The following is a 26,581-nucleotide window of genomic DNA, read 5'->3' as shown; positions in this document are numbered from 1 at the left end:
TTTCAGGGGGCATTGATTAAGGTGAGCACCATCACACTCTGGGATAGCCAACATAAGGATCTGTAGTGCTGCCAAGTCTGTTGACATACCCCCCAAATAAACAAGGGGTTAAACATTAAAGCTAATGTGAATACACACTTTTCACCCACGCATTTCTATCAGTAATATCTCAGGAATTAGGGACACTGACCCACCATGCAGTCGAAAATTCCCATATAATTCATAGTATATAAAGTGAAAGTCACCAGTCATGTCCAACTCTTTGTAACCCCATCGACTATATATACAGTGAATGGAATTCTCCGGGCCAGAATACTGGAGTGGGTAGCCTTTCCCTTCTCCAGGAAAGTGAAAGTGAAAGTGAAGTCACTCAGTCTTGTCCGACTCTTTGTGACCCCGTGGACTGTAGCCTACCAGGCTTCTCTGTCCATGGGATTCTCCAGGCAAGAATACTGGAGTGGGTTGCCATTTCCTTCTCCAGGGGATCTTCCCGACCCGGGTTTCCTGCATAGGAGGCAGACGCTTTAACCTCTGAGCCACCAGGGAAGCCCCTCCCTTCTCCAGGGGATCTTCCCAATGCAGGGATCAAACCCAGGTCTCCCACATTGCAGGCGGATTCTTTACCAGATGAGCCACCAGGGAATAAAACCCAGTCAGCTATCTGCAGATGCCATACCACTGTAACTGTGATTCCATCCATGCCTGTGAAGTCAACCAAGAATGGATACTGTAGTGCTACAGTATTTACGATGGAAAAAAGCCACACACAAGAGGACCTGGGCAGCTCAAACCTGGGGTATTCAAGGGTCAGTGGCAATTATAGGATTAATTATTTTAATCATCCATGTTAAATTATTTAACAATTCAATTAATAGAAAAATAAAAAGAATACTGTGGTACATCTCTAGACCCCAATGCCCAGAAATGACAATTGCTAACTTTTGCACATATCTCCTTCAGTTCTATTTTTTGGCAGGAATTTATCATTTATTTATTTGGCTGAGTTAGGTTTTAGTTGCAACACAATGGATCTTCATTTTGTCAAGCGGGATCTTTTGTTGTGGCGCACTGACTCTCTAGCTGTGGCGCAGGCTCAGTTGGTCCGTGGCATGTGGGATCTTAGTTTCCCAGCCGGGGATCAAACTTTCATCCCCTACACTGCAAGGCAGATTCTTAACGACTGGACCACGAGGGAATTCCCTTCAACTCTATTTTTAAAATAAGAGGCATAAAGCCTTACAGATCAAGTTACTGCCTTTGTCCCATCCTCAAGTTCAATTTACTTCTCCTACCTGGAAGGAAACATTATCAAAATTTTCATGTGTTATCTTTGAATCCTATTTTATTTATAGTTTCATACATATACCTGTTACATGGACAAATATTGTGTGAATTTTAAACATTTTAAACATTTATAGAAATAATATTGGACTCTAAATATCATTCCCTGGCATACTTCCTCTACTAGCAAAATGGTATACTTTATTAAATACTGATTGTAAAGAGAAATTCATAAGTAAAAATGGGAAAATTGGTGTTTTAATATCTACTTCTATGTACTTTCCCCACTTGTCATGAATGGAAGCAAAATGTAGTAAGCCCCTAACACACTGAGCATATTCAGCAGTTGTGTCCCGACAGTCCTTTGTACTAAAAGGAAGGAATATACGCCATGCTCACCTCATTTCCATACACCATGAGGTGATGGACAGTAACCAGGGCTTTGAACACCACCACCCAGCTGCTGCTACCAGTTTTCTCAGAAAGAATATCAGCCAGATGGACAACACTCATATTTGTTCCATTTATGTACTGGATCAGATCTAAATTAGAGACAGTGACAAGCATTAAAACACAGACTGAGAAAAAAAAATTTCAAAACCAAAATTGGTAACTTTACCTGAAATACAGATGCAATCAAATCTGAGAGACATGACAAAGAGAATCATCTGAAACATCTTCTTCATTTCCAGTAGTAAAATTTGTGCATGCCCATGCTCAGTTGTTCAGCCGTGTCTGACTCTTTGCAACCCCACAGACTGTAGCCCAACAGGCTCCTCTGTCCATGGGATTCTCCAGGCAAGAATCCTGGAGTGGGTTGCCATTTCCTCTTCCAGGGGGTCTTCCCAACCCAGGGGTCAAACCCATTTCTCCTGCATTGCAGGTGGATTCTTTACCACTGAGTCACCTGGTACTAACATGGTAGGTGACACTGAACGCCTGTTTATCCTATTTGTTCCATAGAGTTAATAAGGATTGTGATTGTGTTGACTCTGCTCACCAGTGTCTCCCCAAGACCCAGCACAGTAGCTAGCACATACCAAGTTGGAACAAGTAAGGAAAATACTTATTAAATAAATGGAAAAGACTCAAGAAGGTAAGTAACATGCTCAAGGTCATACAGGTAGTTCAGTGGAAGGGCTGGGATTTGAAATAAGGTTTGTTTGACTTTGAAGATCAAGGTATTAAACATTATGCCATTGAGCCTCACTCAAGAAAAGTGTCATTCCATGAAGGTTCAATAAGGAGCTTTGTCTCCCTAAGTCTGACTTTTTGGTTTACACCTTTTAATTTCTTACTGCTTTTTCTTCTTTAGTCCACTTCCCCACAGCCTCATACCTGGTTTATTGCAACACCTTTCTGCTTTCCTGACTCAAGGTTATAACCATTAATTAATTGACTTTTACAGCCCCTCAAAAAGATAAGTTTCATTGTTTAGTTTTCCTACTGAAGAACATGCAATGATTCCTTGCTGTTTATCAGTTCAAAAATTCTCCTTGCTTTCCAAACCATCTATAAACTATCATTCTAAAACAACTTTATCCATAGCACTTATCTATTACACAGCATTTTCATAAGCACAGCAGTAGGACAGGTACTGAGGAGGGGGTTTAACAAATATGCTAGTGGATTAAAGTGACAGACTGACCCTGTAAAGTAAGATTTACTTATTCAACAAACATATATACTCAGCGTGAATGCCTAATATGTGCCAGTTGCTGTGTTATGTTTGTCAGGCTTCCCTGGTGGCTCAGGCAGTAAAAAATCTCCCTGCAATACAGGAGTCATGGATTTGATTCTTGGTGGGGAAGATCCCCTGGAAAAGGGCATAGGAGCCCACTCCAGTATTCCTGTTTGGAGAATCTCATGGACAGAGGAACCTGGCAGGTACAGTCCACAGAGTTGCACAGACTTGGACACGACTGAAACAACTTAGCTCACATGTTCATGCCATGTTTAAGGTTATGAAGAATGAGATTCTCTGCTATATTTTTTATCTTTAGGTCTGCTTCATTCCTCTTTCTGTGCAGTTTCCTCTGCAATCTTTTCATTTCTGCTTTGGCATGATATCACTCTTTGGACTGAATCTTTCAGTTATGCTGGTACTGATTCAAGTGCTCCTGTTTGGTTCCATGCACCCTTCACATTGGTAATTATTGCTTAACCTTCAGGTTTGAAAAGTTAATCTTGGTACATGTTATATCCTAGCGCAGGGCTGGATTATATATACTGTCCCAGAATCTAATATGGGACCTGTTGAGAATAATCTTCAGGAAACTATATATATATATATATATATATATATATATATATATATACACACACACATATATATATATATAAAAGAAATTAATCTGCTTAACTGTGGTGAACTGGTAGTTGCTGCAATAAACACCCATTATCATGATGATAAGAAAAAACCTCAGGAGACCAATGCACATTAGGTCAATGAATAGTTTTGAAGCCAAATAGCAAAATCAAGAGTTGATCAAAAGGCTGAATTGGCTACAAAGGTTGCAATAGCAATGGGATTTACATCTATTGCCAACAGCACAGACTGTTTATGAAGCCACTGCTCTGGTGCAAAGAGTCAGACATGACTGAGCACCCAAACACACACACACACAAACACACACACACACAAACACAAACACACAAACCCATACACCACTGCTCTGGCGCAAAGAGTTGGAAATGACTGAACACACACACACACACACCCATACACCACTGCTCTGGCACAAAGTCAGACACGACTGAGCACACACAAACACACCCATGTGCCACTGCTCTGGTGCAGAGTCGGACATGACTGAGCACACACACACACACATACTTCACTGCTGGGGTACATAGAGTCAGACATGACTGAGCTGCACACAGGCACAAACCCATACGCCACTGCTCTGGAGCAAAGAGTTGGACACGATTGAGCATGCACACACACAAACACACACATCCATCCACCAGTGCTCCAGTGCAGAGTCAAACATGACTGAGCACACACACACACACACACACACACACACACACTCCACTGCTCCAGCACATAGAGTCAGACACGACTGAGCATGCACACACACAGGCACAAACCCATACGCAACTGCTCTGGAGCGAAGAGTTGGACATGACTGAGCATGCACACACACAGGCACACACATCCATCCGCCAGTGCTCCAGTGCAGAATCAAACATGACTGAGCACACACACACATACACACACACACCCATACACAACTGCTCTGGCACAGAGTCAGATATGACTGAGCATGCACACGCATACACACACACGCACACACGCCCATATGCCACTGCTCCAAAGCAAACAGTTGGACAAGATTGGGCACACACACACCCATATGCCACTGCTCCAGTGCAAAGAGTTGGACATGACTGAGCACACACACAAACACACAAATGCACACCCATATGCCACTGCTCCAGCTCAAAGAGTCAGATAGGACTGAGCATGAACACACACACACAACCATACACCACTGCTCTGGTGCAGAGTCAGATGTGACTGATCTTACACACACACACACACTCATATGCCACTGCTTCAGTGAAAAGAGTCGGACACGAAGAGCTTGCACACATATACACACACACCCCCATGTGCCACTGCTCTGGTACAGAGTCAGATATGACTTAGCATGCATGCACATACACACACACACACCCATATGCCACTGCTCCAATGCAAAGAGAGGGGCATGATTGAGCCCCCGCCCCTGCATCCCACACACACCTATATGCCAATGCTCCGGTGCAAAAAGTTGGACACAACTGAGCACAAACACACAGACACACACACCCATATGCCACTGCTTCAGTGCAAAGAGTCGGACATGACTGAGCATGCATACATGCACACACACACAACCAAATGCCACTGCTCCAGTACAGTCAGATATGACATGCATGCATGTGCATACACACACACACACCCATATGCCACTGCTCCAGTGCAAAGAGCGGGACACGACTGACCACAAACACACACACACACCCCTATATGCCACTGCTCTGGTGCAAAAAGTTGGACACAACTGAGTGCAAACAGAAACACACACCCATATGCCACCGCTTCAGTGCAAAGAGTCAGACATCACTGAGCATGCACACATGCACACACACACAACCAAATGCCACTGCTCCAGTACAGAGTCAGATATGACTTAGCATGTGTGTGCATACACACACAAACCCCTATATGCCACTGCTTCAATGCAAATAGTTGGACAAGATTGAGCACACAGACACATACATCATAAGCCACTGCTCCAGTGCCAAGAGTTGGACACGACTGAGCACACACACACACACACACCTTCATATGCCACTGCTCCAGTGCAAAGAGTTGGACAAAACTGAGCATGCACACATACACATACACACCCATATGTCACTGCTCCAGTGCAAAGAGTCAGATATGACTGAGCACGCACACACACACACACACACACACACACAGAGATACCCCCATATGACACTGCTCTGGTACAGAGTCAGACACGATTGAGCGCACACACTCTCACACACACACACACAGAGAGCCATCCACCACTGCTCCAGTGTAGAATCAGACATGACCGAGCACACACATACTCATACACCCATACACCACTGCTCAGGTGCAAACAGTCAGAAACAACTGAGTTTGCATAGAGACACACAAACACACACAGCCATATGCAACTGCTCTGGCACAAAGAATCGGACACGACTCTGCATGTGCACACACACCCATATGCCACTGCTCCAGTGCAAAGAGTAGGACAAGACTGAGTTCACACAGAGACACAGAAACACACACACAGCCATATGCCACTGCTCCACCACAAAGAGTGCAACATGACTCTGCACATTCACACACACCCACACCCCCATATGCCACTGCTCAGTGCAAAGAGTCGGAAATGACAGAGCACACACACATACACACAGCCATCTGCCACTGCTCCAGTGCAGAAAGAGTCAGACATGAATGAGCACACACACACAGAAACACAGCCATCCACCACTGCTCCAGCGGAAAAAGTCTGACATGACTGAGCACGTAGACACACAAACACACACCCATCCGCCCCAGCTCCAGTGCAAAGAGTTGGACATGACTGAGCACCCACACATACACAGACACACACACACACCCATATGCCACTGCTCAGTGCAAAGAGTTGGACATGACTGAGCACACACATGCACACACCCATATGCCACTGCTCCAGTGCTGAGTTGGACATGACTGAGCACACACACACACAAACACAAAAATGCACATACCCATATGCTACTGCTCCAGCTCAAATTGTCAGACAGGACTGAGCATGAACACACACACACAACCATATGCCAGTGCTCTGGTGCAGAGTGAGACATGACTCACATACACACACACACACACACACACACATGCACAGACCCATATGCCACTTGTCCAGCTAAAAGAGTCAGACACGACTGAACACGCACACACACACACCTACCCACCCATATGTCACTGCACTGGTGCAGTCGGACATGACCAAGAACACACACGCACACACCAATATGCCACTGTTCCACCACAGAGAGTCAGACACTACAGAGCATGTGTGCACGTGTGCACACACACACACACAAACTTATATGCCCCTGCTCTGGTGCAAAAAGTTGGACACAACTGAGTGTGTGCACACACACATGCACACACACACACACACACCCATATGCCACTGCTTCAGTGCAAAGAGCTGGACACGACTGAACATTCACACATATGGACACAACTGAGCATTCACACACACACACACACACTCATATGCCACTGCTCCAGCACAAAGAGTTGGACAGGACTGAGCGCGCACACACACACACACACACACACACACACACAGAGCCATCCACCACTGCTCTGGTGCAGAGTCAGACATGACTGAGCACACACACACTCATACACTCATACAGCACTGCTCAGGTGCAAATAGTCAGAAACAACTGAGTTCGCATAGAGACACACAAAGATACACACAGTCATACGTGACTGCTCCAGCACAAAGAATCAGACACGACTCTGCACATGTACACACACCCACACACCCATACACCACTGCTCCAGTGCAAAGAGTCAGACATGACTGAAAACACACACACACACACAGCCATCTGCCACTGCTCCAGCACAAAGAGTAGGATAAGACTGAGTTCGCACAGAGACACAGAAAAACACACACGGCCATATGCCACTGCTCTGGCACAAAGAGTCCGACATGACTCTGCACATTCACACACACCCACACCCCCATGTGCCACTGCTCAGTGCAAAGAGTCGGACATGAGAGAGCACACACACACACACACCTATATGCCACTGCTCTGGTACAAAAAGTTGGACACAACTGAGCGCACACACACACACCCATATACCACTGCTTCAGTGCAAAGAGTCAGACACAATTGAGAATGCACACATACATACACACACATACATCCATATGCCACTGCTCTGGTACAGAGTTAGATATGACTTAGCATGCATGTGCATACACACACACAGCCCCATATGCCACTGCTCCAATGCAATGAGTTGGACACGATTGAGCACACACACACACACACCAATATGCCACTGCTTTGGTGCAGAGTTGGACACGATTGAGCACACTCACACACACACACACACACAGAGCCATCCACCACTGTTCCAGTGCAAAGAGTCAGACACGACTGAGCATGCACACACACACACATACCCAACACTACTGCACAGGCCATAGAGTCGGACATAACTGAGCTCACATACAGACACCCCCATATGCCACTGCTCTGGTCCAAAGAGTCGGACAGGACTGAGCACACACACACACATGCACATACACCCATATGCCACTCTTCCACCACAAAGAGTTGGACACAACTGAGCGCACGTGCACACACACACTCATAGACACACCCAGATTCCACTGCTCCAGTGCAAAGAATCAGACAAGATTGAGCAAGAACACACACACACACACACATATGCCACTGCTCTGGTGCAGAGTCGGACACTACTGAGCACACACATTCACCCCCATATACCACTGCTCAGGCGCAAAGACTAGGACACGATTGAGTTCGCACACAGACACACACACACAGGCACACCCCCATCTGCCACTGCTCCTGCACAAAGAATTGGACATAACTGAGCACACGTGCACACATGCACACACACACACACACACACACACCCATATCCCACTGCTCTGGCACCAAGTGTCAGATATGACTGAGCACACGCACACACACACGCACACACCCATACGCCCCTGCCTGGTGCAGAGTCGGACACAACTGAGCACACACACACACACACAGCCATATGCCACTGCTCCACCACAAAGAGTCGGACACTACTGAGGACACACACACACATATGCCACTGATCCAGAACAAAGAGTCAGACACAACTGAGCATGCACACACACACATGCACACACACCCATATGCTGCTGCTCCAGGACAAAATGTCAGACAGGACTGAGCATGCACACACACAAATGCACAAACCCACACCCATACGCCACTGCTCTGGTACAAAAAGTGGGACATGCCTGAGCACACACACACAACACACACACACACAGCCATCCGCCACTACTCTGGTGCAGAGTTGGACAGCACTGAACACACACACACACATACACTCATCTACCACTGCTCTGGCACAGAGTCAAGATATGACTGACAGAGTCAGATATGACTGAGCGCACACACACATGCACACGCACCCTAACCCTAACCCTAACCCTAACCCACACACCCATATGCCACTGCTCCAGCACAAAGAGTTGAACATGACTGACCACGCACTTGCACACACACACACACACACACACACACACTTCCACATGTCACTGCTCCAGGACAAAGAATCAGGCATGACTGAGCATGCACACACAAACACACACACACTCTCACCCATCTACCACTGATCTGGCACACAGTTGGACACGATTAAGCACACACACACACACACACCCATATACCACTGCTTTGGTGCAGAGTCAGACTGGAATGAGTGCACGCACATACACACATACACACACACACACACACACACATGCATATACCCATAAGCCACTGCTCAAACGCAGAGTTGGACACGACTGAGCATGAACAAACACACAAACAGCCATCCATCACTGCTCCAGTACAAAGAGTCAGACATGACTGATCACACACACACACCCCCATGTGCCACTGCTCCAGCACAAATAATTGGACATGACTGAGCATGTCCACACACACACACACACACACATGCATATACCCATAAGCCACTGCTCAAACGCAGAGTTGGACACGACTGAGCATGAACAAACACACAAACAGCCATCCGCCACTGCTCCAGTGCAAAGAGTCAGACATGACTGATCACACACACACACACCCCATGTGCCACTGCTCCAGCACAAATAATTGGACATGACTGAGCATGTCCACACACACACACACACGCCACTATTCCACCACAAAGAGTCAGACACTACTGAGTGTGTAAACACACACACACACACCCATATGCCACTGCTCCAGTGTAAAGAGTTGGACATGACAGAGCACAACACACACACACAGACACTCACACAAACACACCCATATGCCACTGCTCAGGTGCAAACAGTGGGACAGGACTGAACATGAACACACACACCCATATGCCACTGCTCTGGCACAGAGTCAGACACGACTGAGCACACACAAACACAAACACATAGAGCCATCTGCCACTGCTCCAGTGCCAAGAGCCAGACATGACTGAGCACACATATGCCACACACACACACACACACACACGTACATACAACACCCACACACCCACATGCCACTGCTCTGGTTCAGAGTCATACACAACCAAGCAAACACACACACACGCATAGAGCCATATGCCACTGCTTCAGCACAACGAGTCAGACACGACTGAGCATACAGACACACACATACACCCATACGCACTGCTCCAGTGCAAAGAGTCAGAAATGACTGAGCACACGCACACACACACAGCCGTCTGCCACTGCTCCGGCGCAAAAAGTCTGACATGACTGAGCATGTACACATGCACACACACACACACCCATCCGCCAATGCTCCAGTGCAAAGAGTCAGACATGACCGAGCATGCGTGCGCGCACACACAAACAGCCATCCAGCACTGCTCTGGTGCAAAAAGTCTGACACGACTGAGCACGTACACACAAACCCATCCTCCACCACTCCAGTGCAAAGAGTCAGACATGAATGAGCACACACACACACAGACATGCACACACCCATAAGACACTGCTCCAGTGCAAAGAGTTGGACACGACTGAGCAAACACACAAAAAAACACACAAGTGCACACACCCATATGCCACTGCTCCAGCTCAAAGAGTCAGACAGGACTGAGCATGAACATACACACAAACACAACCATACGCCACTGCTCTGGTGCAGAGTCAGACATGACTGATCACACACACATACACACACACACACACACACAGACCCATATGCCACTGCTCTGGCTAAAAGAGTCAGACACAACTGAACATGCACACACACACCCACATATGCCATTGTGCTGGTGCAGTCAGACATGACCAAGCACACAAATGCACACACCAATATGCCACTGTTCCACCACAAAGTGTTGGACACTCCAGAGCATGCGCATGCGTGCACACACACACACACAGGCCTATATGCCACTGCTCCGGTGCAAAAAGTTGGACACAACTGAGCATGCACACACACACACACACACACACACACCCATATGCCACTGCTTCAGTGCAAAGAATTGGACATGACTGAGCATGCACACATACACACACACACACATATGCCACTGCTCTGGTTCAGAGTTAGATATGACTTAGCATGCATGCACACACACACACCCACACACCCACAAACACACCCACCCTTATGCCACTGCTCCAATGCAAAGAGTTGGACACGACTGAGCACACACACACACACACACACACACACCAATACGCCACTGCTTTGGTACAGAGTTGGACACGATTGAGCACACTCACACAAACACACACAGAGCCATCCACCACTGTTCCAGTGCAAAGAGTCAGACACGACTGAGCATGCACACACACACACATCCAACACTACTGCTCAGGCCATAGAGTCGGACACAACTGAGCTCACACACAGACACACAGACACCCCCATACACCACTGCTCTGGTCCAAGGAGTCAGACAGAAAAAAAAAAAAGAAAAAAAAAAGGAGTCAGACAGGACTGAGCACACACACACACACATGCACACACACCCATATGCCACTCTTCCACCACAAAGAGTCGGACACAATTGAGCACACGTGCACACACAGACACACCCAGATTCCACTGCTCCAGCACAAAGAGTTGGATAGGACTGAGCAAGAACACACACACACATATGCCACTGCTCTGGTGCAGAGTCAGACACTACTGAGCACACACACACCCCCATATACCATTGCTCAGGCGCAATGACTAGGACATGACTGAGTTCGCACACAGACACACACACATGCACACCCCCATCTGCCACTGCTCTTGCACAAAGAGTCGGATATAACTGAGCATGCGTGCATGCACACACACACACACACACACACACACACACACCCATATGCCACTGCTCTGGCACCAAGTGTCAGACATGACTGAGCACACACACACACACACACACACACACACACACCCCTATACGCCACTGCCTGGTGCAGAGTCAGACATGACTGAGCAAACACACACACACACAGCTATATGCCACTGCTCCACCACAGAGTCAGACACTACTGAGGACACACACACACACTCGTTGCCACTGCTCCAGCACAACTAGTTGGACACGACTGAGCACATACACACCCACCCACACCCATATGCCACTGCTCCAGCACAAAGAGTTGGATACAATTGAGCACGCGGGCACACACACACACACACACACACACATACACCCATATGCCACTGCTCCAGTGCAAAGAGTCGGAAATAACTGAGCGCACACACACACACACATACACACCCATATGCCACTGCTCCAGTGCAAAGATTCAGACAGGACTGAGCATGAACATACACACACAACCATACGCAACTGCTCTGGTGTAGAGTCAGACATGACTGATCACATACACACACACATGCACAGATCCATATGCCACTGCTCCAGCAAAAAGAGTCAGACACGAATGAACACCCACACACCCACACACACAGACCCATATGCCACTGCTCCAGCAAAAAGAGTCAGACATGAATGAACACGCACACACCCACACACACACCCATATGCCACTGCACTGGCGCAGTCGAACTTGACTGAGCACACACCCATACGCCACTGTTACACCACAAACAGTCGGACACTACAGAGCATGCGCATGCACGTGCACACACACCACACCTATATGCCACTGCTCTGGTGCAAAAAGTTGGACACAACTGAGCACACATGCACACACACACACACCCATATGCCACTGCTCTGGTACAGAGTCGGAAACAATTGAGCACACAGACACACACACACACAGCCATCCACCACTGCTCCAGTGCAGAGTCAGACATGACTGAGCACACACACACATACACCCATTCACTACTGCTCAGGTGCAAATAGTCAGAAATGACTGAGTTCGCACACAGACACACAAACACACACACAGCCATACACCACTGCTCCGGCACAAAGAGTCGGAGACAACTCTGCACGTATACACACACCCACACCCTCGTATGCCAATGCTCGGTGCAAAGAGTCGGACATGACTGAGCACACACACACACACACAGCCGTCCGCCACTGTTCCAGCGCAAAAAGTCTGACACGACTGAGCACATACACACACACACACACACACACACACACACCCATCTGCCACTGCTCCAGTGCAGAGTCGAACATGACTGAGCACACACACACACACACACACACACAAAGCCATCCACTATTGCTCTGGCACAAAATGTCTGACACGACTCATCACGTACACACACACACACACACACACACACCTGCCACTGTTCCAGCGCAGAGTCGAACATGACTAAACACACACACACACACACACACACACACACACACACACCCATCTGCCACTGTTCCAGTGCAGAGTCAAACATGACTAAACACACACACACACACAGCCATCCGCTATTGCTCTGGCACAAAATGTCTGACACGACTGAGCACGTACACACACACACACACAAACACACATACACACATCTGCCACTGCTCCAGTGCAAAGAGTCAGACATGAATGAATATACACACACACACGCACAAACCCATATGCCACTGCTCCAGTGCAAAGAGTTGGACACAACTGAGCCCACACACACACACATGCACACACACCCATAAACCACTGCTCCAACGCAAAGAGTTGGACACGACTGAGCACACACACACACAAACACACAAATGCACACACCCATATGCGACTGCTCCAGCTCAAACAGTCAGACAAGACTGAGCATGAACACACACATACAACCATACACCACTGTTCTGGTGCAGAGTCAGACGTGACTTATCTCACACACACACACACACACACACACACACGCGTGCACAGACCCATATGCCACTGCTCTGGCTAAAAGAGTCAGACACGGCTGAACATGCACACACACACATACACCCCCCCCATATGCCACCAAGCTGGTGCAGTTGGACATGACTGAGCACACACACGCACACGCCCATATGCCACTGTTCCAACACAAAGGGTTGGACACTACGGAGCATGAGTATGTGTGTGCACGCACACACACACACACGCACCTATATGCCACTGCTTCATTGCAAAGAATCAGACGCGACTGAGCATGCACACATACACACACACACACCCATATGCCACTGCTCTGGTACAGAGTCAGACACGATTGAGCACGCACACACACACACACATACAACCATCCACCACTGTTCCGGTGCAGTGTCAGACATGACTGAGCACACAGCACACACACACACACACACACCCATACACCACTGCTCAGGTGCCGGGAGCCAGCGTGAGGAACTCTGCCCGTGGCAAAGGTCATGAGGAAGGAGGCTCAGCATATGCAAAGGTGGGATCGAGCCTCAGGAGACCCCCTGTTCTCGAGTATCTACCCCCAAAACCAGAGTCTGCCTACTTTACTGCTTTATGCTCTCACCTACACCTCTGACTTTACGGGGTGCTGTCTCCCACCACCTCTCTCAGAAAAGGAGTTAACTTAGAGCTCCAGTTAATAAAAATTCCTGGGCATGACAAGAGTGTTTCAACTTACAAACTCCTCTGAAAGTTCTGTAGCCTGCCTGACAGGTTTGTCCGGCCACATGTGATTGTTCACAGCCTCCCAACCCTGAGAGGCACGAGATGCTTTAAACTTTCTAAATACAGACTTTTTTGAGAAGTTAGAAAATTATTAGTATAGTATTAGTGGTGAAGGGTTTTCATTTGTTGGGCCAATATTTGCTGCCAAGTCTCCATATTCCCTGCCCTTATACACATAAATGAATATAACTAGCATATAGGAGAAATAGGTATTAACCTTTGATATTAATCATGTTAAACTTTAGGCTAACTAAATTCCTTTCTTAACTGTAACCCACTGCACCTTCACCCTATAGGAATGCAACTTTATCTGGTGCCTAGTTTAAGAACAATAACCTCTGGAAAAAATAAGTTTTCTGCTTGACTAACCATTATCAGAAAGAAAGGGCCATAAAATGTTAGCAGGCCCCCTGGCCAGAAGATGATGTAAAGCCACCTAAGACCTTTGTATACATTTATATGAAGCACCTGATTTTGATAAAGGTCAGGTCTGCTGACCCTGCATAACTTTGTATTCTATCTCTATGTATAACAAAAAATATATAAGCAAACCTGGAAAATAAAGAAAACGGATCATTTCCTGGAAAGACTGGTCTCCTTATGTCATTCTTTCTCTCATTTTCTGGCTGAATTCCCATCTGGAGCGTGGATGCCCACCAAGCCTGCTAATTATGCCTGGGCTTCTAAGATCTGACAGGGGAGGTCTTAGTGTCTCCTCTCCTTTAGGAGAACGGAAAGACACCCGTGGCCTATGTAGGTGGTGCAAACCTCTTGTCTCGAGGTTTTATTGGTATTCCACATAGACCAAGTTATTTAGCCCCTTTTCTCCACTGATTTTTCCCACTGAGCTATCCTTATTAAGTCTCTCTTTATGTCTTTCAGTTCGGTTCAGTCGCTCAGTCGTGTCTGACTCTTTGCGACCCCATGAATCACAGCACGCCAGGCCTCCCTGTCCATCACCAACTCCCGGAGTTCACTCAGATTCATGTCCATCGAGTCGGTGATGCCATCCAGCCATCTCATCCTCTGTCGTCCCCTTCTCCTCCTGCCCTCAATCCCTCCCAGCATCAAAGTCTTTTCCAATGAGTCAACACTTCACATGAGGTGGCCAAAGTACTGCAGTTTCAGCTTTAGCATCATTCCTTCCAAAGAAATCCCAGGGCAGATCTCCTTAATTAAGCTATTGCTTCCTGATCTCTGACTCCGTCCCCCCTTCGAATTCCCTGGATCCACCAGGGCGGGACCCTGGCACTCAGGTGCAAATAGTCAGAAACGACTGAGTTTGCACTCAGACACACAAACGCACACAGCCATACGCCACTGCTCCAGCACAAAGAGTCGGAGACAACTCTGCACGTACACACACACCCACACCCTCATATGCCAATGCGTGGTGCAAAGAGTCGGATGATGGAGCACACACACACACACACAGCCATCCGCCACTGCTCCAGCACAAAAAGTCTGACACGACTGAGCACGTACACACTCACACACACCCATCAGCCACTGCTCCAGCGCAGAGTCGAACATGACTGAGCACACACACACAGAGCCATTTGCTATTGCTCTGGCACAAAATGTCTGACACGACTGAGCACGTACACACACACACAAACACACACACATCTGCCACTGCTCCAGTGCAAAGAGTCGGACATGAATGAGCATACACATACACACGCACAAACCCATATGCCACTGCTCCAGTGCAAAGAGTTGGACACAACTGAGCCCACACACACACACACACGCACACAACCATAAACCACTGCTCCAATCCAAAGAGTTGGACACGACTGAGCACACACACACATACACACACAAACACACAAATGCACACACCCATATGTGACTGCTCCAGCTCAAAGAGTCAGACAAGACTGAGCATGAACACACACATACAACCATACACCACTGCTCTGGTGCAGAATCAGACGTGACTTACCTCACACACACACACACACACACACACACACACACACATCTGCCACTGCTCCAGTGCAAAGAGTAGACATGAATGAGTATATACACACACACGCACACACCCATATGCCACAGCTCCAATGCAAAGAGTTGGACTCGATTGAGCCCCACCCCACACACACCACCATAAACCACTGCTCCAGTGCAAAGAGTTGGACACAACTGAGCACACACACACACACACACACAAACACACAAATGCACACACCCATATGCCACTGCTCCAGCTCAAAGAGTCAGACAAGACTGAGCATGAACACACACACACGACCATACACCACTGCTCTGGTGCAGAGTCAGATGTGCCTCTTCTAACACCCACACACACACACCCACACACACACACGCACAGACCCATATGCCACTGCTCCAGCGAAAAGAGTCAGACACGACTGAACATGCACACACACACACATACACACCCATATGCCATTGCTCCAGTGCAAAGAGTTGGACACGACTGAGCATGCACACACACACACACACACACACACACATGCCACTGCTCTGGTACAGAGTTGGACACGATTGAGTGCGCACACACACACACAGAGCCATCCACCACTGCTCCGGTACAGAGTCAGACATGACTGAGCACACACACACACATACACCCATTCACCATTGCTCAGGTGCAAATAGTCAGAAATGACTGAGTTTGCACACAGACACACAGACACACACAGCCATTCGCTACTGCTCTGGCACAAAATGTCTGACACGACTGAGCACGTACACACACACACACACACACACACAATCTGCCACTGCTCCAGTGCAAAGAGTCAGACATGAATGAGTATATACACACACACGCACATACCCATATGCCACTGCTCCAGTGCAAAGAGTTGGACATGACTGAGCACACACAAACACACAAATGCACACCCGTATGCCACTGCTCCAGCTCAAAGAGTCAGACAAGACTGAGCATGAACACACAACCATACACCACTGCTCTGGTGCAGAGTCAGAAGTGATGTATTTCACACGCACACACACACAAACACACACATGCACAGACCCATATGCCACTGCTCCAGCAAAAAGACTCAGACACAACTGAACAGGCACACACACACACACACAACCATATGCCACCAGGCTGGTGCAGTCGGACCTGACTGAGCACACACCTATATGTCACTGCTCCGGTGCTAAAAGTTGGACACACCTGAGTGCACACACACACACACACCCATATGCCACTGCTTCACTGCAAAGAATCAGACACGACTGAGCAGGCACACATACACACACACACCCCCATATGCCACTGCTCCAATGCAAAGTGTTGGACACGATTGAGCACACACACCCATATGCCACTGCTTTGGTGCAGAGTCGGACACGACTGAGCACACTCACACACACACACACACACACACACACACACGCACAGCCATCTGCCACTGCTCCTGTGGAAAGAGTCAGACATGACTGAGCATGCACACACACATACCCAACACCACTACTCAGTCCATAGAGTCAGACACAACTGAGCTCACATACACACACACCCATACGCCACTGCTCTGATTGATGCAAAGAGTCGGATAGGACTGAACACACACACACACGCACACACCCATACGCCACTGTTTCACCACAAAGAGTTGGACACAGCTGAGTGTGCGCATGCACACACACACACAGACACACCCAGATTCCACTGCTCCAGTGCAAAGATTAGGACATGACTGAGTTCGCACACAGACACACACACGCACACCCCCATCTTCCACTGCTCTGGCACAACAGTCAGACATGATTGACCACACACACACACCCACACACACCCAATGCCACTGCTCTGGTGGAGAGTCAGACATGACAGCACACACACATACACATGCACCCACCCATATGCCACTGCTCCAGCGCAGAGTTGGACAGTACTGAGCATAAACACAGAGGCACACTCACATGCACACTCACATACACCACTGCTCAGGCACAGAGTCGGACACTACTGGTCACACACATACACAAACACACACCTACACACCCCTATCCACTGCTCCGGTGAAAAGGGTCAATCATGATTGAACATGCATACACACACACACACACACACACACACACACACCCATATGCCCCTGCAGTGGCACAGTTGGACATGACCAAACACACACACACATACACATGCATATGCCACTGTTCCACCACAAAGAGGCAGACACTACAGAGCGCATACACACACACACACCCTTATATGCCACTGCTCTGGTGCAAAGAGTTGGACAGGACTGACCACACACACACATGCACACACCCATATGCCACTGCTCTGGTACACAGTCAGACATGATTGAGCACACACACACACACACACACACACACACACCCATACAGCCATCCACCACTGTTCCAGTGCAGTGTCAAACATGACCAAGCACACACACACATACACCCATACACCACTACTCAGGTGCAAATAGTCAGAAACGTCTGAGTTTGCACTCAGACACACAAACACACACACAGCCATATGCCACTGCTCCAGCACAAAGAGTCAGAGACGACTCCGCACGTACACACACACCCGCACCCTCATATGCCAATGCTCAATGCAAAGAGTCAGACATGACTGAGCACGTACACACACACACACCCATCCGCCACTGCTCCAGCGCAGAGTTGAACATGACTGAGCACGTACACACACACACACACATCTGCCACTGCTCCAGTGCAAAGAGTCGGACATGAATGAATACACACACACACACGCACAAACCCATATGCCACTGCTCCAGTGCAAAGAGTTGGACACAACTGAGCCCACACACACACACACACCCATAAACCACTGCTCCAATGCAAAGAGTTAGACATGACTGAGCACACACACACACAAACACACAAATGCACACACCCATATGCGACTGCTCCAGCTCAGAGAGTCAGACAAGACTGAGCATGAACACACACACACAACCATACACCACTGGTCCGGTGCAAAGTCAGACATGACTTATCTCACACACACACACACGCACAGAGCTATATGCTACTGCTCTGGCTAAAAGAGTCAGACACGACTGAACACGCACACACACACACACACCCATATGCCACTGCTTCAGTGCAAAGAATCAGACACGACTGAGCAGGCACACATACACACACACACACCCATATGCCATTGCTCCAATGCAAAGAGTTGGACATGATTGAGCACACTCACACACACACCCATATGCCACTGCTTCAGTGCAAAGAGTCAGACAGAACTGAGCATGCTCACATACACACACACACACATATGCCACTGCTCTGGTACAGAGTCAGATATGACTTAGCATGCATGCGCATACACACACACACCCATATGCCACTGCTTCAGTGCAAAGAATCAGACACGACTGAGCAGGCACACATACACACACACACACCCATATGCCATTGCTCCAATGCAAAGAGTTGGACACGATTGAGCACACTCACACACACACCCATATGCCACTGCTTCAGTGCAAAGAGTCAGACAGAACTGAGCATGCTCACATACACACACACACACACATATGCCACTGCTCTGGTACAGAGTCAGATATGACTTAGCATGCATGCGCATACACACACACACCCATATGCCACTGCTCCAATGCAAAGTGTTGGACACGATTGTGCACACATGCCCATATGCCACTGCTTTGGTGCAGAGTCAGACACGACTGAGCACACTCACACACACACACACACAGCCATCTGCCACTGCTCCTGTGGAAAGAGTCAGACAGGACTGAGCATGCACACACACATACCCAACACCACTGCTCAGTCCATAGAGTCAGACACAACTGAGCTCACATACACACACACCCATACGCCACTGCTCTGATTGATGCAAAGAGTTGGATAGGACTGAACACACACACACACGCACACGCACACACCCATACGCCACTGTTTCACCACAAAGAGTTGGACACAGCTGAGTGTGCGCATGCACACACACACACAGACACACCCAGATTCCACTGCTCCAGTGCAAAGATTAGGACAGGACTGAGCACACACACACACACCCATAGACCACTGCTCAGGTACAAAGATTAGGACATGACTGAGTTCACACACAGACACACACACACACGCACACCCCCATCTTCCACTGCTCTGGCACAAGAGTCAGACATAACTGAGCATGCGTGCACACACACACACATGCACACACACCCATATGCCACTGCTCTGGCACCAAGTGTCAGACATGGTTGACCACACACATACACACACACCCAATGCCACTGCTCTGGTGGAGAGTCAGACATGACAGCACACACATATACACATGCACCCACCCATACGCCACTGCTCCAATGCAGAGTTGGACAGTACTGAGCATAAACACAGAGACACACTCACACGCACACTCACATACACCACTGCTCAGGCAGAGTTGGACACTACTGATCACACACATACACACACACACACACCCATATGCCCCTGCGCTGGCACAGTTGGACATGACCAAACACACACACATACACACCCATATGCCACTGTTCCACCACAAAGAGGCAGACACTACAGAGTGCATACACACACACACACACACACACACACACACACACACCCTTATATGCCACTGCTCTGGTGCAAAGAGTTGGACACCACTGAGCACACACACACACATACACCCATATGCCACTGCTCTGGTGCAAAGAGTTGGACACCACTGAGCACACACACACACATACACACACCCATATGCCACTGTTCTGGTGCAAAGAGTCAGACACGACTGAGCATGCACACACACACACATACCCAATACCACTGTTCAGACACATAGAGTTGGACATGACTGAGCTCACACACAACACACACACACACCCATACGCCACTGTTATGGTGCAAAGATTCGGACAGGACTGAGCACACAGACACACACACACCTACCAACCCATATGCCACTGCTCTGGTGCAAAGAGTCGGATATGACTGAGCATGCACGCATGCACACACACACACACACACCTATACTCCACTGCTCTGGTGCAGAGTCAGACACGACTGAGCATGCACACACACACACGCCACTGCTTTGGTGCAAAGAGTCGGACAGGACTGAGCACAGACACACACTCACACACAGACACACACTCACACACACACAGCCATACGCCTCTGCTCTGGCACAAAGAATCGGACATGACTGAGTATGCATGCACACGTGCACACACATCCATATCCCACTGCTCCAGTGAAAAGAGTCGGACACGAGTCAGCATGTTCATGCACACACACACCCATATACCACTGCTCTGGCATAGAGTTGCACACAACTGAGCATGCACATACATACACACACACACACACACACACACACATCTGCCACTGTTCCGGCACAAAGAGTCGGACATGACTGAGCATGCACACACACACAGACCCCCATACTTTCTCCACAGGGAGTCTCTGCGCAACAGATAACTTCAAGAATGAGACCCCTCTCAGAAAACCGAGTTGTTACTCCACTGCCTATTATGTCCCAAGCTTCAGGCAGAAAGTGTAAAGAGTTCGACGTTTGGGGTTAGAGACCATAGGTTGGGTTCCAGGCTCAATCAAAGGCACTGGAGTGCGAACGCACCCTCCCACACGCCCGTGGCCTCCCGGCGGGGGGGAGGAGTTGGGGTGGGAGGGGGCTGGGGTTGCAGCAGGGCCTGCAAGGCCATGGAGCATACTCACCCGCCAGGTGTTTCGGCTCGGGTTCGGTGGGCTCGTTGGTGGTTGCCCCGAGGGCAGCCTTGGACGCAGACGACCCCATAACTGCGTCGCTAGCTGCCAGCCACGAGGGTAGGCAGCGGAAGCTGGTCCCTCCTCTTCCGGCCAGAGGACTGAGCCAAGACCCGGGCGATGGGAGGGGCACCTGAGATGACGGAAGAAAGACATTGCCTGGCAGCAGGCCTTCGCCGCCACTCTGTCCTGCACCCCCTGACGCGGGCCTGCAGAATTATGAGGTGAGGCATGAAGTCGCGAAGCGCTGGGTCTGGGTATAGCGAGTTCAGGCGGGGCAGGACTCCGCGTGAGGCAGAGCATCTCAGGCGACCCAGGCAGACTCGTGGCGTGATAGACCCTCAATAAGAGAATAAACAACCACCATCGAGTGAATATCATGAGAAAGAGGGACATGTTGGGGACCACAGATGAAAGATCTGGAGATCTTTTGGTCTTAGGAAGTTAAGTGGTCATGTGACAGTGCTTTGGAAATCCTTGACCTGGCCTTCTTAGGGAGGCTTCAGTCGCGGGTAACGGGATCTATATCCTGCCCGAATCCCTGGCCTTCAACCCTTCACCCAGCATCATATATGGAAGTTCATAGACTTCTTAATACTATTTCCTTTACCCCTGCAACCTGTAGTGACCTTACTACTCTCATTCCTGATAGTAATGGAGGCTTCAGTCGCGGGTAACGGGATCTATATCCTGCCCGAATCCCTGGCCTTCAACCCTTCACCCAGCATCATATATGGAAGTTCATAGACTTCTTAATACTATTTCCTTTACCCCTGCAACCTGTAGTGACCTTACTACTCTCATTCCTGATAGTAATGTATGCTTTCTCTCTCTTTTTCTTCCTTAATCGATCTAGCTAGACAACTATCAATTTGATTGATCCTCTCAAAGGACCACGTTTAGGTTTCATTGATTTTTTCTGTATTCTCTTTTCTATGTCGTTGATTTCTGCTTCTATCTGTATTAATCCATTGCTTCTACTTGCTTGCAGTTTATTTTCCTCTTCACTTTCTAGTTTCTGAAGAGAGGTTTGATTCCTTAAGATTCTTTTTCTATAATAATAGGACATTAGGGTTAAGTACAACTTTTGTTGCTGTCAAAGATATTATTTCAGTCTTTTAAATATGATTGAGATCTATTTTATAGAATAGAATATATGCGCTACCAAGATAAATGTTCAGTGTATCCTTGAAAGCTGCATATGTTTTAAATTTATTTTTTTATTGAAGGATAATTAATTGCTTTACAGAATATTGCTGTTTTCTGGCAAACTTCAACATGAATCAGTCCCTCCCATCTCCCTCCCCATCCCACCTTTCTAGGTTGATACAGAGCGCCTGTTTGAGTTTTCTGAACCATACAGCAAATTCCTGTTGGCTATTTCACAAATGGTGATTGCAGCCATGAAATTAAAAGACACTTACTCCTTAGAAGGAAAGTTATGACCAACCTAGATAGCATATTAAAAAGCAGAGACATTACTTTGCCAACAAAGGTCTGTCTAGTCAAGGCTATGTTTTTTCCAGTGGTCATGTATGGATGTGAGAGTTGGACTGTGAAGAAAGTTGAGCACCAAAAAATTGATGCTTTTGAACTATGGTGTTGGAGAAAACTCTTGAGAGTCCCTTGGACTGCAAGGAGATCCAACCAGTCCATCCTAAAGAAGATCAGTCCTGGGTGTTCATTGGAAGGACTGATGCTAAAGCTGAAACTCCAATATTTTGGCCACCTTATGCGGAGAGTTGACTCATTGGAAAAGACCCTGATGCTGGGAGGGATTGGTGGCAGGAGGAGAAGGGGATGACAGAGGATGAGACGGTTGGATGGCATCACCAACTCAATGGACATGAGTTTGAGTAGACTCCGGGAGTTGGTGATGGACAGAGAGGCCTGGCATGCTGCGATTCATGGGGTCACAAAGAGTTGGACGTGACTGAGCGACTTAACTGAACTGAACTGAATGTAAGTTTCCATGTTACTCTTTCCATACATTTTACCTTCTCCTCCCCTCTCCCCATGTCCATAAGTCTATTCTCTATGTCTGATTCTCCACTGCTGCCCTGTAAATAGTGCCAGGAGCCAGCACGGGAGATCCCATCCATGACCAGGTCATGTGAAGGAGACCTGATAAGCAAGGCTTCAGGACTCGAGGGACTCCCTGGGCCATCCCACCCATGACAAGGTCATGCGGAAGAGACCTGACGAGCAAGGTGGATCTTGAGGGACCCCCTGGACCTGCTCGAGCATCTACCCCAAAACCAGAATCTGTCTGTCTTACTATTTTATGTCTTTTACCAACTCTTCTGTCATTAACAGGTGGCTATCCCCGATCACCTTTTTCTGGAAAAAGTTAACTTAGGGCTTTAGTTAATAAGTCTCCTGGACATGATAGGAGTGTTTCAATTCAAATCCCTCTGATGGCTTTCTAGCTTGCCTGACAAGTTTATCCAGACTCTTGCAGCTACGCTTGTGATTGTTCACAGCCTCCAACTGTGAGAGGCACAGGAAGCCTAAAATATTCTGAAAATATAGAGCCTTTCTAACAGTTAAAAACTATTAGAGTAGTGCTAATGTAGGATTTCACTGTTGAGCCAATGCTTGCTGCCAAGTTCCCATATCCCTTATCCATTGTGCACCTGGGAATGCATTAGTTAACATAGTTGGAATTTAAGAAAAACAAGCAGTAACCTTGGAATTAACCACATCAGACCTTTGAGCTAATTGGTTCTTTCTTTGTTGTAACTCACTGCACCTTTGCTCTATGAGAAACGTAACTCTAATACTTTCTGAGGCTGACATAGATTAGAAATATAAAGAAAAAAACACTTTGAGGGAAAGTAAGTTTTCTGGTTGAGCAGCCTTTATCAAAAGAGGGTCGTAAAATGTCCACAGGCCTCCAAGGCCAGAATATAATGTATACAACATTGTTTATGGGAAAGGTATGCAGAAAAATCCTGGTTTCGATAAGGGCAAAACTGCTGGAGTGTTTGGGCTGATTCTGCATGACTTTGCATCTTTCATTTCCCTCTATGTACAAGTCAAGGTATAAAAGTCCCTTTTGAAAATAAAGTTACAGGCCTTGCTCACCGAAGCTTGGTCACCCAATGTCATTCATTCATTCTCCAACGTCATCCATCCTGAGGGTATCCCTGGACTTTGCTGAGGCTGGACCCTGGCAAAATAGATTCTTCAGTACCATTTTTCTAGATTCTGTATATATGCATTAGAATATTATATTTATTTTTCTCTTTCCAACTTACTTCACTTCGTATAATAGGTTCTAGGTTCATCCACCAATTAGAACTGACTCAAAGGCATACCTTTTATGGCTGAGTAATATTCCATTGTGTATATGTACCACAACTTCTTTATGCATTTATCTGTCTGTGGACATCTAGGTTGCTTCCATGTTCTAGCTATTGTAAATAGTGCTGCAATGAACAATGGGATACATGTGTCTTTTTCAACCCTGATTTCCTCAGGGTATATGCCTAGGATTGGGATTGCTGGGTCATATGGTGGTTTTATTTCTAGTTGTTTTTTTAAGGAATCTCCATACCGTCTTCCATAATGGCTGTATCAATTTACATTCCCACTAACAGTGCAAGAGCATTCCCTTTTCTCCACACCCTCTCCAGCATTTACTGTCTGTAGACTTTTTCATGATGGCCATTTTGACCAGTGTGAGGTGATATCTCATTGTAGTTTTGATTTCCATTTCTCTGATAATGAGCGATGATGAGAATCTTTTCATGTGTTTGTTAGCCATCTGTATGTCTTCTTTGGAGAAATGTCTGTTTAATTATTTTTCCTACTTTTTGATTGGGTTGTTTGGTTTTCTGGTATTGAGTTGCTTGTATATTTTGGAAATTAATCCTTTGTCACTTGTTTCATTTGCTACTATTTTCTCCCATTTTAAGGGTTGTTTTTTCACCATGCTTGTAGTTTCCTTTGCTGTGCAAAAGCTTTTAAGTTTAATCAGGTCCCACTTGTTTACTTTTGTTTTTATTTCCATTCCTCTAGGAGGTCATAAAGGATGTTGCTTTCACTTATGTCATCAAGTGTTCTGCCTATGTTTTCCTTTAAGAGTTTTATAGTTTCTGGTCTTACATTTAGGTCTTTGAAAGCTGCATTTTTTCTTTTTCCTGTTCAATGCAGTGTTCCATTAAATGTGTTTTACAGTTATTGGTATTGTATCACGA

The 26,581-nt window shown here is 47.5% G+C and overlaps 1 protein-coding gene across 1 annotated transcript in view; it reads right to left on the bottom strand.

Moving 5' to 3' along the window:
* The window catches only part of LOC138930780 (phosphatidylinositol-binding clathrin assembly protein-like), a 49,791-nt gene extending 27,381 nt beyond the window's left edge, over positions 1-22,410 (bottom strand). The window contains exons 1-2 of the mRNA XM_070291207.1: positions 22,332-22,410; positions 1,681-1,823 (exon numbers count right to left, since the gene is read on the bottom strand). Of these exons, the coding sequence (XP_070147308.1) occupies positions 1,681-1,823; positions 22,332-22,410 (222 nt within the window). The remainder of the gene's footprint in view (positions 1-1,680; positions 1,824-22,331) is intronic.
* Between the last annotated feature and the right edge of the window lie 4,171 nt (positions 22,411-26,581).

Source organism: Ovis canadensis, chromosome X (assembly GCF_042477335.2).
Source record: "Ovis canadensis isolate MfBH-ARS-UI-01 breed Bighorn chromosome X, ARS-UI_OviCan_v2, whole genome shotgun sequence".
Classification (NCBI taxonomy): domain Eukaryota; kingdom Metazoa; phylum Chordata; class Mammalia; order Artiodactyla; family Bovidae; genus Ovis; species Ovis canadensis.
This window is presented reverse-complemented; position numbering and strand designations above follow the sequence as displayed.